This window comes from Carassius carassius, chromosome 29 (assembly GCF_963082965.1).
Source record: "Carassius carassius chromosome 29, fCarCar2.1, whole genome shotgun sequence".
NCBI lineage: Eukaryota > Metazoa > Chordata > Actinopteri > Cypriniformes > Cyprinidae > Carassius > Carassius carassius.
In genome coordinates, this window is record NC_081783.1 from 30,197,207 (window position 1) to 30,214,459 (window position 17,253).

General features: G+C 41.7%; 2 protein-coding genes across 3 annotated transcripts; one reads left to right on the forward strand and one right to left on the reverse strand.

Moving 5' to 3' along the window:
• The first annotated feature begins 987 nt into the window (after window positions 1–987).
• Window positions 988–4,912, forward strand: rraga (Ras-related GTP binding A). The gene is made up of 10 exons (XM_059516581.1): window positions 988–1,071; window positions 1,780–1,852; window positions 1,952–2,051; window positions 2,469–2,535; window positions 2,608–2,830; window positions 2,943–3,038; window positions 3,120–3,242; window positions 3,759–3,850; window positions 3,930–4,045; window positions 4,409–4,912. Exons 2-10 carry the CDS (start codon window positions 1,826–1,828, stop codon window positions 4,510–4,512), a joined length of 948 nt encoding a protein of 315 aa, XP_059372564.1. The 5' UTR covers window positions 988–1,071; window positions 1,780–1,825; the 3' UTR covers window positions 4,513–4,912.
• Window positions 4,913–6,208: 1,296 nt separating this feature from the next.
• Window positions 6,209–12,559, reverse strand: gjb1b (gap junction protein beta 1b). Of its 2 annotated transcripts, none has more exons than XM_059516825.1 (2): window positions 12,325–12,559; window positions 6,209–7,600 (listed from the first exon to the last, which is right to left on the reverse strand). In XM_059516825.1, exon 2 carries the CDS (start codon window positions 7,584–7,586, stop codon window positions 6,759–6,761), a length of 828 nt encoding a protein of 275 aa, XP_059372808.1. In that variant the 5' UTR covers window positions 7,587–7,600; window positions 12,325–12,559; the 3' UTR covers window positions 6,209–6,758. The 2 variants fall into 2 exon arrangements, with proteins under 2 accessions (XP_059372808.1, XP_059372807.1); XM_059516824.1 differs by lacking the exon at window positions 12,325–12,559 and adding an exon at window positions 9,704–9,916.
• Between the last annotated feature and the right edge of the window lie 4,694 nt (window positions 12,560–17,253).

Sequence of the window (17,253 nt, forward strand, 5' to 3'; positions counted from 1 at the left end):
ATTCCCTTCTCTACCAGTAGTGGTAAAATGAAAGGTTGGGAAAATGTCCACTCTCTCCCTCTATTGATTTGAACTGGTTTCATGTCTCTGTGTCCCTGCTGTAGAACGTTATTATAAAAATAAGGTTAATTTGGGACATGCAATTCCCTTTCCTACCAGTAGGGGTAAAAAGAAAGGTTGTGAAAAATGTCCACTGTCCCCCTCTATTGATTGACACTGGTTTCATGTCTCTGTCTCACTGCTGTAGAAAGTTATTACAAAAAGAAGGTTAATTTTGGACATGCAATTCCCTAATCAGCCACTTGGGGTAAAATGAAAGGATGTGAAAAATATACACTCTCTCCCTCTATTGATTGACACTTGTTTCATCTCTCTATCTTCCTGCTGTAGAAAGTTATTACAAAAAGAATGTTAATTTTGGACATGCAGTTCCCTTTTCTACCAGTAGTGGTAAAAAGAAAGGTTGTTAAAAATGTCCACTGTCCCCCACTATTGATTGACACTGGTTTCATGTCTATATGCCCTTTAACTAAAAAGCTATTACAAAAACACCTACTGAGCTATAGCAAAAAACGAAGAAAGTTTGCACTTTCCCCACGGTCCCTAACTGAAGGCTCTGCTGAGAGCGTTCTCTCCCGGCTTTCTGCACATTGCGACGGCTTGTACGGGGCCGTGCTTATTATATCGAGGGAAAATATAGAAAAAGAAGGATGTTAAACATGATCAGCTTTGCCCTTTTGGCGGTCACACTGCTTAGATTTTTTTAGGGCAATTCGTTTTGGAGTTATTGGCGTTTACCGCTGAATGTGTCACGAATATCGAAAACAAAACCAACTTGACCCCGCTCTTAAAGCAGTTAAAGAAAGGGAATGCCTTAAAATGTGTTCTACGTTTTATACAGTTTTTCTGTTTTTTCTTCGTTTCTTCATTCTGTTCTGTTTCTCTTCCCCGTGATCTCCGAGTCACGTGACGCGTCTTGTGTAAGTCATCGCGAGACCGCAGCTGTCAGTCACGTGCCTGTCGTCAGCAGATGCGAGCTGTGAGATACACATCGATGGGGAGTTTAATCAGGTATGTGATTATATTCCAGAATCAACTGTTTTTATCGACTGTTCTGACTCTTCTCTCGTGTTTAGCTTAGCGGGAGTGTAGAGTTCATCATAGGAGCCCAGGAGCGCTCTTCGTCGCTTTATTTGACAGTCATTATCGGGAAGTGACGAACAAAAACAACACCTTACACAGACACACAGCGACTGACTGCCTTCCAGATTAGTTTGGAGACGCACAAACACACGATTGTCTTCGCGTTGTACAAAGGATCCGGCGAAGTTAGCATGTAAGTTAGCATGAGAGATAGGAAACATTTCACAGAAACAAACTGTTGTGAGAAATCAATATGATGACGATGAAAATACACGAAAACGGCAAAAGAAAACTGATCAACGTTAGCCTATATAGTTCTGTCACACCAGGAGCCGGATTGTCCAAATCTCTATTTTGTTAGTTCGAGGATAATCTTAAGAATCGTTTGTTTTCTAGTGTCTTGTTTTATATGTTACTGAAGTGAAACAATAAACAGTCTACAGCTCGAATGATTTCAGCACTCGGTTCATTCTGGACTGACTGATCAGTTTATTCAGATATAGTATCGATACTTCACTTCAGGAGGGACTGAGCTCTATACTACATTCATCATTTAATAGAGAGAGACACTTCACACACTTTGTGGACACGAAAGCTGCGAGTGAAAGAGTGCTGATGTGTTGTGTCTGGTTGCAGTTGTTGATGACTGGTGTAGTACAGTGATTTACCCTGGTGAAGTGAAATGTCCAGCACAGCCATGAAGAAGAAGGTGAGTTTAACCTCAGTGTAACTGAGCACTGACTGCTGGTGTGTTATACAGCGTCACACACACACACACACACACACACATGACCTGTGCTCTCCGCAGGTGCTGTTGATGGGGAAGAGTGGATCAGGAAAGACCAGCATGAGGTCCATCATATTTGCCAACTACATCGCCAGAGACACTCGCCGCCTCGGAGCCACAAGTATGACATTTACAACAGATAGTGCAAGTCATCTGTCGTCTTTCATTCAGTCTCATTCCTAACCTGCATGACACATCAACACACACAACACCAGGCTTTCAGTGAAACCAGACGCTTTTAACCAGAGCTGCACGTCTGAAAGAGCAGAGCTATCTGTAGCAGTCAATATAAGATCTGCTGATCTGAAAGAAAATCAATCCTATTTATAGGACAGTTTTCTGCATTTAAATTTTGATTGTGTTGTTTTTAATGGCTTGAATCACTTTTTGGGGTACTCCACTTTTACCACATGCTTTATAATTTCATAAGATATGAATAATCTTCCTCCTCCTTTGTGTATCATATTCATCAGAGGAGCAGGTGTCACATATGTTAGTGACCCCAGGGTAATCTCAGCGGTACTGTGTCTGGTTTCAGTTGACGTGGAGCACTCTCACGTGAGGTTTCTGGGTAATCTGGTGCTGAACCTGTGGGACTGCGGCGGGTGAGTGTCTCCTGTGGGACGGGCTTCTGTTGGGAATTTGAGTGTTCTCATCTTTAAATGTGAATCACACAGACAGGACACGTTCATGGAGAACTACTTCACGAGTCAGAGAGACAACATCTTTCGTAATGTGGAGGTGCTGATCTACGTGTTTGATGTGGAGAGCCGCGAGCTGGAGAAGGACATGCATTACTATCAGTCGTGTCTGGAAGCCATCCTGCAGAACTCTCCTGACGCCAAGATCTTCTGTCTGGTGCACAAGATGGACCTGGTGCAGGAGGACCAGAGAGACCTGGTGAGAGCTCCAGAACCTGCAGACACACGCCACATCACTGCAACACTGACAATGACGTTCCACCTTAAAATTCTGGACTGTTATTGATATGAATGATTGGTTTGTGCTGTAGATATTTAAGGAGCGAGAGGATGATCTGAAGAGACTGTCTCGGCCGCTGGCCTGCACCTGCTTCAGGACGTCGATATGGGACGAGACGCTGTATAAAGTAAGAGCGTGTTGATTTCTCTTTAGCGCTGTCAGACGGTCAGAAGAGGATCTTGAGTCTGGTGTGTGTTTGTGTCTGCAGGCCTGGTCCAGCATCGTCTATCAGCTCATTCCTAACGTACAGCAGCTCGAGTGTAACCTGCGCAACTTTGCTCAGATCATCGAGGCAGACGAAGTCCTGCTTTTCGAAAGAGCTACTTTCCTGGTCTGTACCAACTGAAACACAGTGCTTAACAGTTTTTTTACATTATACATAATTTCTTCATTGATGTATGGTTTGTTAGGAGGACAATATCTGTCTGAGATACAGCTATTTTAAAAAATCTGGAATCTGAGGGAGCAAAAAAATCGAAATATTGAGAAAATCATCTTTAAAGTTGTTCAAATGAAGTTCTTAGCAATGCATATTACTAATCAGAAATTAAGTTTTGATATATTTATGGTAGGAAATTTATAAATATCTTCATGGAACATGATCTTTAGTTAATATCCTAATGATTTTTGGCATAAAAGAGAAATGTATAAATTTGACCCATACAGTGTATTTACTATTGTTATGAATATACCCCAGAGACTCGAGACTGGTTTTTGTGCTCCAGGGTCACATATGAAGCAGGTTTATGTGGGTTTAACCAGCAGATGCATGTGCACTGGTCTAGTTGTATCTGGGCTGAGGTGTGAGCGATGGCTGACATGTGTCCTGTCTCTCGTGTGTGGTCAGGTGATCTCTCACTATCAGTGTAAGGAGCAGCGAGACGCTCATCGCTTCGAGAAGATCAGTAACATCATCAAGCAGTTCAAGCTCAGCTGCAGGTCGGTCCCTCTCCATTCACGAGGTGTTCAGCGCTGAACAGCATCATGGGTAATCCTGACCTTTCTCTCTGTCCCACAGTAAGCTGGCCGCCTCTTTCCAGAGCATGGAAGTGCGCAACTCAAACTTCGCCGCCTTCATCGACGTGTTCACGTCCAACACCTACGTCATGGTGATCATGTCAGACCCGTCCATACGTAAGCATCAGTGTGTGTGATCTTCAGACATGCACTGCTTTATTACTGGAACAATAACCTGTATTGTGGCCAAATATTGAGTGTGTAATGTTAGTCACATGCTCATTAAAGGGATAGTTCACCCCAAAATGAACATTTTCATAATTTACTCATCCTCGAGTTTTTTTTCTTTATTTTGAGGAGTTTTGGTAACAAAACAGTTGCTGGTATCTTGCATAGTTTGGAAAAAAAAGTACTTTGAAAGTCAAGAAAGAAACTAATACAGGTTTGGATCAGCATGAGGATGAGTAAATGATGACGAAATGTAAAGTTTTGACTGGAGGAATCAAGGAAATTCTGCTAAAGCCTTTTTCTCTCTTCCAGCGTCCGCTGCCACGCTCATCAACATCAGGAACGCCAGGAGACACTTCGAGAAGCTGGAGCGTGTGGACGGGCCCAAGCACAGTCTGCACATGCGCATGCGCTAGCCTCGCTGCATCCAGTGTGACCTCACGCGCAGTGACCCCAGATGAGCCAGAGACTCCCTCCTGTCTGCTGACTTCACCGCATCCAGGGTTTCTGCTGAGAAACTAAGGCACCTTCTGTTAACATGTTTGTTTTCCTCGCTGATGTAGTTCTTAATCATAAACCACGGGTCGAGGGCTTGAATAAGGTCATGACCCCTTAATTCTGATTTCTGTGCCATACAGTGACTGCTGAGTTACTGATAGTCAGAAAGCTAGATCATTTAGACATGAAGCATGATCAGCTTGCTGTACTGTGTGTGCAGATGTTGAAAATCTGTGACTAAAACTGATCTTTCTAAACTAACAACTTGATCTACAAATTGTTGTATTATTATTCTCAATAAAACAGATTGATCTGTAAGCAGTGTCTTTACTGAGATCATGAAGTTCAAGTCTCTTTCAGTGAATCTGCTTTATTCTGAAGAGTTAGAAAACCAGGCTAGGTGTCTAATGCAGGTCTTGTTGGTTTTTGTCTAAAGTTTTGGCATTGTATTAGTACGTTTTGATTGGTTTAGAGGATAAATTAATCTCCTTAACAACTCTGGAGTATTTAAACATGATAGTTTATTAAACATTGGTAACAGGTTACATGGGTATTTGGTTGCCCCCAATTTATCACTGAGCACATCTCCAGATGGAAACTGTGAAACTGGGTCCATATGTCTCATTCACACAGCTCTTAAAAATGAAATAAAATAAAATAAAAAAGAGGCTAGCAGCCAATGATTTGCCATGAATGACTTCAGTGATCATGTGCAAAGTCATAAACACTGAAGGGTGTTACTGGCACAAGTAATGTTCAGTATGTGAGGCCTTTAGAAAAGATTTTGAACATTCTTTATATATATATATATATAGAGAGAGAGAGAGAGAGATTGAAATGCATGGACATACTGAGAAATAAAAATAATTCAAATTTGTATTAAGGTATTGCAATACAATGAATTTGTTTGATGACAAAGTTAATATTGCAAGCAAAAAAAGTTGCATTGATTTAAGAAAGTCCTTCAAGGAAAAGATGATTTCCCACTCATACTAGAGCAGGACAGCGGGTCAGTTCTGTGTGATTGAGTGGCTCTTGGGAGGTGTGTGAGATAAAGCTGTGATTGCTAGGTCAACTTTACATTGGGAGAACAAAGAAGCATTTCATATGTGTGGCCTCGAGGCTTTGTTTGTCTTTTAACAAATCTATGCTTACAAAGATGAAGAAACTGCCCTTTAAACTTCAGGTAGATGTTCAGTTAACTGAACCATTAATGTAAAAAACTAAAGTCAGTCGATTTCAAAGCACCATTCAAACAAATCACTTACAAGTCAAAGCAAAATGAATAAGAGGCTTTACTTAACGTTAAAATCATTGCAAATTTGTAGTTCAAACATAAACAATTTAAAAAATGTGTATTTAATCAATGTAACATTCTCCAGGGGCAATCATTCTACACCAGGGCTATTTTAATCTTGCCCTGGAGGGCCAATGTGGTGCAGAGTTTGGCTCCTCTAGTCAAACACACCTGAGTATGCTAATCAGTGTTTTTGGGATCATTAGGAAATCACAGGCAGGTGACTTTGATCAGGGTTGGAGCTAAACTCTGCACCTCATTGGCCCTCCAGGACAACATTTGAATAACCCTGTTCTACACATTATACTGCAAAAAATAAAAGAAATCCTCAAAATATCAGTTATATCAACAACTGTGGGCAACAGGATATGATGTCATACTGTAGGTCTTCTGTTTCCATCCATTCATTTCTCCAAACGAACTTGTCTGATGGTTGAGAGTTTCTGTTTTCAATAAATAACACACAATAATACATTAAAAAGGTTAAAACATACCATCTGCTCCATTTTCCTCACAGCAGACCATATCGGTTTTTATTTTTAAGTTGAGATGAAAGGTCAATTTGTGATGTATAGACCCTCTTTTTGTCAAATATTGTATGCACACATATGAACTTCAGCACAGAAGCAAATGACTAACTGACTACAGTGTTTTCTTAGTGTGAAAACCAATTTTTCCTCTGATCTTATCTGCTTTTTAGGACCAGATGGACACTTTTCAAATGTGTAATGTTTGAGGGTTCTCCAGCATATTTCCCCCATGATCCCTCCTCACATGTAGAGGGCCTTTTAAACTACAATGACAATCGATTAATATTATTACAGTCATCCGTCTTCCCTTAAAGACTGATAGTTGGTAGAAACCCATCTAGAAAGCAGAGCAACGTTCGCTCTTATCCGCGGGAGGCTTTCGCCCAGCGTTGGATCTCGGCTTGAACGAATGCTCTGAGATCAGCTGATTTATTTCGTTCTGCTTGTAAGTCGCCAGTTTTTGAGGGAGCCAGGGTGCTTTGGGTTCACCCACTGCTCCTTGAAAATATCTCATACACGCCCGACTTATTAAATACATAACCTCTGCGATGTTCAACAAGACACAGACTCCAGACACGGCCAGCATGAAGACAGTGAACACGGTCTTCTCTGTGGGACGCGACACGAAACAGTCCACTGTATTGGGACAGGGGTAAGAGTCACACTTCACAAGACGCACCATCTTGATGTCTGGATAGATCGAGTAAAAAATGTACAAGAAAACCACCTCGAATACAATGCGGAAGATGATGCTGATTATGTAAGTCCACCACAGGGCACCGGTGATCTTGAACCTCAGGCTCTTGATGTTCTCCAGGTCCTTGGCGTTCCCTCGGCCGGAGATCTTGAGGATCTTCTTCTCGATGTGCCGGCGGTGAGCGATGTGCATGGCCACCAGCAGGGCCGGCGTGGACACCAGGATGAGCTGCAGAGCCCAGAGGCGGATGTGAGAGATGGGGAAGAACTGGTCGTAGCACACGCTGTCACAGCCGGGCTGCTGGGTGTTACAGGTGAAGCCCAACTTCTCATCGCCCCACACGCTCTCAGCCGCCACCACCAGCACCATGATCCTGAAGATGAAGATGACCGACAGCCAGATGCGGCCGATGCCTGTCGAGTGCCTGTTCACACCGCTGATCACCGCGTAAAACGACGCCCAGTTCATGCTGGATACGAGGACTGCAGGGGAAGCACAGCACAAGGACTTTAATCTGAGTGTTCTTGACTAGTTCAGCTCTCATTAACCAGTCAGGTTTGTGTACAGTGTGCTTGTTACAGTGTAATTACTCATGTACTACATGTACTACTATATGTGACCCTGGACAACAAAACCAGTCATACAGGTACACCATCTGAAAGCTGAATAAATCATCTCTCCATTGATGTGTGATTTGTTAGAATCAGACAATATTTAAGTGAGATACAACTATTTGAAAATCTGGAATCGGATGGTTTAATAAAAAATCGAAATATTGAATATTAAATCATCTTTAAAGTTGTTTAAATTAAGCTCTTAGACATGCATATTACTAATCAAAAATATGTTTTGATATATTTACAATAGGAAATTTACTAAATGTCTTCATGAACATGATCTTTACTTAATATCCTAATGATTTTTGTCATTAAAGATAAATGGATAATTTTGACCCATAAAATTTATTGTTGTCTATTGCTGCAAATATACCCCAGAGACTTAAGACTTTTGTGCTCCAGAGACACATATGATTAGTGTTACTTGCATGTAATTATGCATGATTTATTCTAATAATAGTAAGTACATGTAATGTGTAACAAGGAAAATCTTTTATAAAATGTTTTCTGAAGAACATGCATACCATTTCAAAAATGAAGCTTCTTTATACATGCATTATTACTAAGTAATGAATTTCTAGGCTACTTTTTCCTTGGGATTACTCTTAATTGTATTAATAGATTTGGTAACACTTTATTTTAAGGTGTCCTTGTTACACGTTACATGTACATAATTACATGCAAATAACCCTAATCCTAACCGTAACCATACTGTAAGTACATGTAGTTAATTAATTTTACTCAGTACTTAAATGTATAATTACAATGTAACAAGCACACCTTAAAAAAAAAGTGTAATTAAAAATTACTCTTAATAATTACAGCTACTGTACTTCTGATGGAATTACTTTAAATATTATATAGAACAATTGGTAACACTTTAGCGACAATTCCACACTATTAACTAGTTGCTTATTAGCATGCTTATTATTAATATATTGCCCATATATTCTGCATGACCATATTCTACATCCCTAATCACCTTAACATAACTACCTTACTATTAATAAGCAGAAAATTAGGAGGTTATTGAGGCAAAACTCATAGTTACAGGTTTGTTAGTAGCAAAAATTTAACCTTAAAGTAACGTGTGACTGAACAAATCTGTATTAAACTACTGTGGATTGAACATCTACTGTTAAAATATAACCTTCTCCTTTAAATGCATTGGTCCGTTCAAGAATAATTTATGCAATTTTATATTATTTATTCGAAAGACTTAAAGGAGCATTTTTTATGTCCATCTTTGTATTATTCAGATATGGCATTTAGAAAGAAATTAGTAATATGGAACACTTTTTACTGAGAGTAATTGATCTATTGGATTGAATCTGAAGACACACATGTAATGCATTTTTTTTTTTAGTAATTTAATGTTTTATTGCCTTACGTAATTACCTTGCATAAATACTATAACATAATTATACATACTTATGCATAAAACGTGGAAAATAGTCAGAAAAAAGTCAAAAACTTTTGACTGGTAATGTGTATAACCTATTCAAGATATGGCTAAAAACTTCTACATTTAAACTTCCAATCACACAACATTCAAGATTACTGCTATTCTGAATCTGAACACTAGTTTACCAGGTTCAGCCCTAGAGAAACAGCTAACGCTACCAGCTCCAAACGAGACGAACAACAGACTGGGGTCTTGACATCTGAACACTTGGTTGACTGAACTCAAAATGAGTTGTGGTTAACTTGAGCTGGTTAAGAGCCACATGTCATCACCTGACACAACACATCCTGGCCAATAGCAGGCTCTCGGTTGGCCCACACAACTCCTCATATACAGTAAAACATGATATTGAGTTCAGTGCATCTGGATAAACTACATGACTGATCTGAAGTCCCACTTGCAATAAGGATTTCAATTTTATAAAATGTGCTCCGAAAATAACTGAGCAGTCAGACACTTGAACATTTCCTAGTTGATTATGGTGAATGAAAAGAGCGATTTACCTTCAGCTGTGATAATAAAGAGGCATTTCCAGGAAACAGCTATTGACCTCGCTACAGATCAGCATTTAGGGATTCCTGCACTACTAGCCACAACCCTGTACCAAGGCTGTCATGTGCACTTATATAAACCATTTATACACAATGCTGCTCTTTATGGAGGATAACAAGACTCTTCAGAATTCAGATCAAATGCCTTGATTTCCACCCACCCGGGGCAGAAGAAAGAATCTGTGTGGACACAATGAGCAGCAACATTATTCATTGTGCCTGGCAGGGAGAGGAAATCAGGGGCGTTTCACTTCATCAAACACAGCACAATTCATCAACGGAGGTCGAGCTGTCAAGAAATAACACAGTCAGGTTCTTGTGTAATATTTCCAGGTTCAGACTCTGTGTGAACGGCGGTGTGTTTGAGTTAAAACGGTTCTGGAAACACTTCTGCATTTTGTTGAATGGCTCTAACATTGGCAGGTGAGTTCAGTCCAAAAGATCTCACAGGAAAACAACCATTTCACAAGGTGTACAGATTGTATAAATATGCATGATTTTCAAAGAAAGGTAAGCATGAAGGTCCACCCCTAAACTTGGGTTCTTGAGAAAGTCTTAATTCAACCTTCCACAAATTAAGGTCTTAAATCAGAGCAAAAAGTATTTAATTCATATAGTCATGCTTTCCAACATGAATATCTAAACATCCTGAAATCAATATTTACTCGCATTAACTTAAGATGCTAAATGAAGATAGCTTGAGTCCTGAAAAATGTAACAAAATTGAGTTAATGCTTAAAACAAGAACAAATATCCATCAGTGGGATATAAAAAATGTTTTTCTCCTTTTAATTGATATCCAGAGCCCGTTTGTTCCTGTTTTCAGTTTAACAGAAAACAAGACTTAAGTCCATTTCGCTACTCAAGTGCATCTTATTTTTAAGATACAGTCATGGCCAAAAGACTGTATTGCTTCATTGCTGTCATTAAAGGACCTCCTGAGATCATTTCAGTAATCGTCTTGTTAACTCAGGTGAGAATGTTGACGAGCACAAGGCTGGATATCATTATGTCAGGCTGATTGGGTTAGAATGGCAGACTTGACATGTTAAAAGGAGGGTGATGCTTGAAATCATTGTTATTCCATTGTTAACCATGGTGACCTGCAAAGAAACGCGCGCAGCCATCATTGCGTTGCATAAAAATGGCTTCACAGGCAAGGATATTGTGGCTACTAAGATTGCACCTAAATCAACAATTTATAGGATCATCAAGAACTTCAAGGAAAGAGGTTCAATTCTTGTAAAGAAGGCTTCAGGGCGTCCAAGAAAGTCCAGCAAGCGCCAGGATGGTCTCCTAAAGAGGATTGAGCTGCGGGATCGGAGTGGCACCAGTGCAGAGCTTGCTCAGGAATGGCAGCAGGCAGGTGTGAGCGCATCTGCACGCACAGTGAGGACAAGACTTCTGGAAGATGGCCTGGTGTCAAGAAGGGAAGCAAAGAAGCCACTTCTCTCCAAAAAAACATCAGGGACAGATTGATCTTCTGCAGAAAGTATAGTGAATGGATGCTGAGGACTGGGGCAAAGTCATATTCTCAGATGAAGCCCCTTTCCGATTGTTTGGGGCATCTGGAAAAAGGCTTGTCCGGAGAAGAAAAGGTGAGCGCTACCATCAGTCCTGTGTCATGCCAACAGTAAAGCATCCTGACACCATTCATGTGTGGGGTTGCTTCTCATCCAAGGGAGTGGGCTCACTCACAATTCTGCCCAAAAACACAGCCATGAATAAAGAATGGTACCAAAACACCCTGCAACAGAAACTTCTTCCAACAATCCAACAACAGTTTGGTGAAGAACAATGCATTTTCCAGCATGATGGAGCACCGTGCCATAAGGCAAAAGTGATAACTAAGTGCCTCGGGGACCAGAATGTTGAAATTTTGGGTCCATGGCCTGGAAACTCCCCAGATCTTAATCCCATTGAGAACTTGTGGTCAATCCTCAAGAGGCGGATGGACAAACAAAAACCCACTAATTCTGACAAACTCCAAGAAGTGATTATGAAAGAATGGGTTGCTATCAGTCAGGATTTGGCCCAGAAGTTGATTGAGAGCATGGCCAGTCGAATTGCAGAGGTCCTGAAAAAGAAGGGCCAACACTGCAAATACTGACTCTTTGCATAAATGTCATGTAATTGTCGATAAAAGCCTTTGAAACGTATGAAGTGCTTGTAATTATATTTCAGTACATCACAGAAACAACTGAAACAAAGATCTAAAAGCAGTTTAGCAGCAAACTTTTTGAAAACTAATATGTATGTAATTCTCAAAACTTTTGGCCACGACTGTACATATGCACCAGAAGAGCATCACGTGTTTACAGTGCGATCAGAAGTTAAAGTGAAAGTTATTGTCTAATTGTCTAATAAACAATTTCTTTTCTGCTCTGTTGGAAACCCAGAAGCGAAGACAGGAGACGATGGGATTTCTTTCATACAGAAGTTACTTTTTAGCTCTCGGACTAAATCTAAAATATCTTAAACTGTGTTCTGAAGATGAACGGAGGTCTCACGGGTTTGGAATGACACGAGGGTGAGTTATTAATGACATTGTTTTGATTATTAGGTGAACTAACCCTTTACGTATGAGTATTTTTTGAGTCCATTCTCCACAGACTTTCCTTCAGTGCTTCCTCAGCGTCTCCAGGAGCATGTTCCTGTCGTGTGGTCTTTGACAGTCGAGGTGTCTGGATGTGTTTCTGATACTCACTTTGTAGCACATTCACATGTGTCTCAACAGACATTGAATCCTCCCCAACACAAGCTTCCTTCATCAGAACAACAGAAACAGATCATGCTTAGACCGTGACAGATATGAGGAACATCTAAATACTTATTGAACATGGTGTTTTAGATATAATAAGTGAAAATGTAAAATTGATTAACAGTGCAAAAATAAATGATGCATATGGCAGTAGCTGGCTTTTGACACAAACCTGCGAGTGGAGCACATTCTACTTTAAATTTCAGGTTTAGGGTTGTGTCAGGTGTGCTAAAAACACTGATTTGACTGATTGTCATTTTCCAGCAAATAAAGATTACAAGTTATTGTTATATTGTGTGTGAATCTTGGAGTGGCGCCGATACAGGATGGCTGCCTCCGTGACGTGCTCTGCAGTTGTTTTTGTGTTTTTGTTAGTTTGTCCTGTCTTTAGTTATATTCCTGCAATCAGTTTCACCAGGGACGAATTGCTGGATATTCGGCAACACACATCTCCCGATATTTCACCGGTTTTCGACTATTCTGATGTTTTGCTAGACATTCTTGTCGGCGGAGCGGCTGCGCTGATCACACGCTTCAAGAGGACGCGCAGGCGGGGAAAGCGAGCGGGAGCGCTCGTGAGACTCAGAAAACGCGGATTTCGAACGCCGTTGCCTAGCATCCATCTGGCAAATCTCCGCTCTCTACCCAACAAAACGGACGAATTGCTTCTGCTCTCTCGGACAAATAAAGATTTCTCTCACTCTGCTGCTCTGTGTTTCACGGAAACTTGGCTGAATGACACCATACCGGACAGCGCGCTCCATCTGCCGGACTTTCATCTGTTTAGAGCGGATCGCGACGCAGAATCAACGGGGAAATCGCGCGGCGGCGGGACATGCTTTTACATCAATGAACGGTGGTGTACAGATCTAACTGTGTTAAAGAAGACGTGCTGCTCAAATCTCGAAACGCTCTTCATTAACTGCAAGCCGTTCTATTCACCGCGGGAGATTCATTCGTTCATTCTGGTTAGTGTTTACATCCCTCCTCAAGCGCACGTGAGCTCAGCTTTACAGAAACTCGCTGATCAGATCACAGAGATAGAACAACAACACCCGGACTCTGTTTTAATCATTCTCGGGGACTTTAATAAAGCCAATCTCTCCCGTGAACTGCCAAAATACAGACAGCATGTTACTTGTCCCACAAGAGACAGTAATATATTGGATCACTGTTACACAACAATAAAGGATGCATTTCACTCTGTTCCACGAGCAGCTTTGGGACGTTCTGATCACCTTCTGGTTCATCTTATACCGACCTACAGGCAGAAACTAAAATCAGCTAAACCTGTATTAAGGACTGTAAAAAGATGGACTAATGAAGCAGAGCAGGATTTACAATCTTGTTTTGACCTCACTGATTGGAGTGTTTTTGAAGCTGCTTCCACCGATCCGGACGAACTCACAGAGACCGTAACATCATATATCAGTTTCTGTGAGGATATGTGTATTCCTACCAAGACTCAACTAAATTACAACAATGACAAACCGTGGTTCACTGCAAAACTCAGACAGCTCCGTCAGGCCAAAGAAGATGCTTACAGGAAGGGGGGCAATGTCTTGTATAAACAGGCTAAATACACACTGGAAAAGGAGATCAGAGTGGCAAAGAGGAATTATTCTGAAAAAATAAGGACTCAGTTCACTTCGAACGACTCAGCATCAGTGTGGAAAAGTCTAAAGAAGATCACCAATTACAAGACACCACCCCCCAGCACTGTGGAGAATCAACGACTGGCAGACGATCTGAACGAGTTTTACTGCAGGTTTGAAAGAACACCCATCACCTGCCCTGAACACCTCCCCACACAACCATTCACACCATTCACAACTCCTGCAACCAACCCTGAATGCCTCTCCAAACAACCGTTCACACCATTCACAGCTCCTGCAACCCATCCTGATCACCTCTCCAATCAACCGCTCTCACCATTCACAACTCCTGCAACCAACCCTGAATGCCTCTCCAAACAACTGTTCACATCACTCACAACTCCTGCAACCCACCCTGAACACCTCTCCAATCAACCGCTCTCACCATTCACAACTCCTGCAACCAACCCTGAATGCCTCTCCAAACAACTGTTCACACCACTCACAGCTCCTGCAACCCATCCTGAACACCTCTCCAATCAAGCACTCTCACCATTCACACCTCCTGCATCCCCCCTCTCCCCCACACCTGCAATACAGATCAGCGAGGATGCGGTGCGCCAGGTCTTCCGGAAGCAGAAAAGGAAAAAAGCACCAGGCCCAGATTGTGTTACACCAGCCTGTCTGAAATCCTGTGCTGACCAGCTGGCCCCCATCTTCACAAAGATCTTCAACAGATCGCTGGAACTGTGCGAAGTCCCTTCATGCTTCAAACGCTCCACCATCATCCCTATCCCAAAGAAACCCAAAATTACAGGACTAAATGACTACAGGCCTGTGGCTTTAACATCCGTAGTCATGAAGTCATTTGAAAAACTGGTGCTGGCTCACCTGAAGGACATCACTGGACCCTTGCTGGATCCTCTTCAGTTTGCCTACAGAGCAAACAGGTCTGTGGACGATGCAGTAAACATTGGACTGCATTATGTTCTGCAACACCTAGACAGACCGGGGACCTATGTGAGGATCCTGTTTGTGGACTTCAGCTCGGCTTTTAACACGATCATGCCAAACCTCCTCATGCCCAAACTAACTCAGCTCTCCGTGCCCACCTCCGTCTGTCAGTGGATCAACAGCTTGCTGACAGACAGGCAGCAGCTAGTGAGGCTGGGAAAATACACATCCAGCACCCGTACAATCAGCACCGGAGCTCCCCAGGGCTGTGTTCTCTCCCCACTGCTCTTCTCCCTGTACACTAATGACTGCACATCTAAGGACCCCTCTGTCAAGCTCCTGAAGTTTGCAGATGACACCACACTCATCGGCCTCATTCAGGACGGTGACGAGTCTGCTTACAGGCAGGAGGTTAAAGAGCTGGCTGTCTGGTGCACTCTCAACAACCTGGAGCTGAACACGCTCAAAACAGTGGAGATGATTGTGGACTTCAGGAGAAACCCCCCTTTACTCCCCCCACTCACCATCATGAACAGCACTGTGACTGCAGTGGAGTCATTCAGGTTCCTGGGCACCACTATCTCTCAGGACCTGAAGTGGGACATTCACATTGACTCCATTGTGAAAAAGGCCCAGCAGAGGTTGTACTTCCTTCGCCAGCTGAGGAAGTTTAACCTGCCACAGGATCTGCTGGAACAGTTCTACTCCACCATCATCGAATCCATCCTCTGCACTTCAGTAACTGTCTGGTTCAGCTCAGCTTCTAAATCGGACCTCAGAAGACTACAGAGGGTAGTCCGGACTGCTGAGCGAATCATCGGTACAACTCTCCCATCTATTCAAGAACTGTACTTATCCAGAGTGAGCAAAAGGGCTGTTAAAATCACTCTGGACTCCTCACATCCAGCACACTCCCTCTTTGAACTGTTGCCATCTGGTCGACGCTACAGAGCACTGAGCACCAGAATGACCAGACACAGGGACAGTTTCTTCCCTCAGGCAATCCATCTTATGAACAGCTGATACACACTGAACACACTGAACACACTACACTTTATATTTATATACACATACACTTAATTTATCTAACACACATACTCAGTATACACTTACATTTTGCACATAATATACATGTACATACATAACTGCCGTTAGGTAACGACGTTATTTTTTCAGTAACGGGGTAATCTAACTAATTACTTTTCCCGTCGTTACAACGCCGTTAACATTACTGGACGTTAAATGCGGTGCGTTACTATGCATTGATTTAATATGCAATCCGAACGCACCCCTGGCTCACACAGCGAGTGAGGAGGTGGGTTAATAACGAGATAAGCGATTATGATTGGCTAAGGCAGAGTCATGTGTTTCATGGTAGCCAATCAGAGCCAGTGTTTTTACGCCAGCGGCGCCAAACACACACACACGCATGAACGCAACAACTACACAGAGATTCGCAGCAGCAGCAGAAATGTCGAGTCAGGAGCAATCCGATGTAAAGTTGGCATTTTCAAGGTGGAGATATAAGCACTACTTCAAATTCACTGCGGTCAAAGACAAGAACGTGAACGCATCTACAAAGCTGGTGGCCAAAAGCACTTTTCTTAAAAAGATAATACTTGGAAGTGCAGCATACAACTCTTGCTGTCTGTTGACGTGCAGTACATAAATAAATAAATAAATAATACGAACACCTGTCTGTTCTACTCATTTTAACTGACTTGTGAAAAATAAATGATTTGACATATTGCAACTTTTTTTTTTTTTTTTTTTTTACAGTAACGCAAATAGTTACTTTCCCTGGTAACGAGTTACTTTTATTATAGAGTAATTCAGTTACTAACTCAGTTACTTTTTGGAACAAGTAGTGAGTAACTATAACTAATTACTTTTTTAAAGTAACGTTCCCAACAGTGGTCATTTCCTTCTATTTTCTCTGGAAACGGTTCTTCACAACCAGTGCATTAGTTGGACAGCACAGAAAGGAAGAAACAAACTCTAAATTAGAGTTTTTTATTTTGTCTAATTGTCTTCATAGATTGTGAATTGATTTTAGTACAGTTGTAATAGCAGAGGTGGTAATAATTATTATATTTACAGGATGTACTCTGTACTGTATTGCACAAAAAGGACGGAGATACAAACTCTGAGAGCTTCGCCTTCAATGCAGATGGGGTCATCGTTTTGTCTCA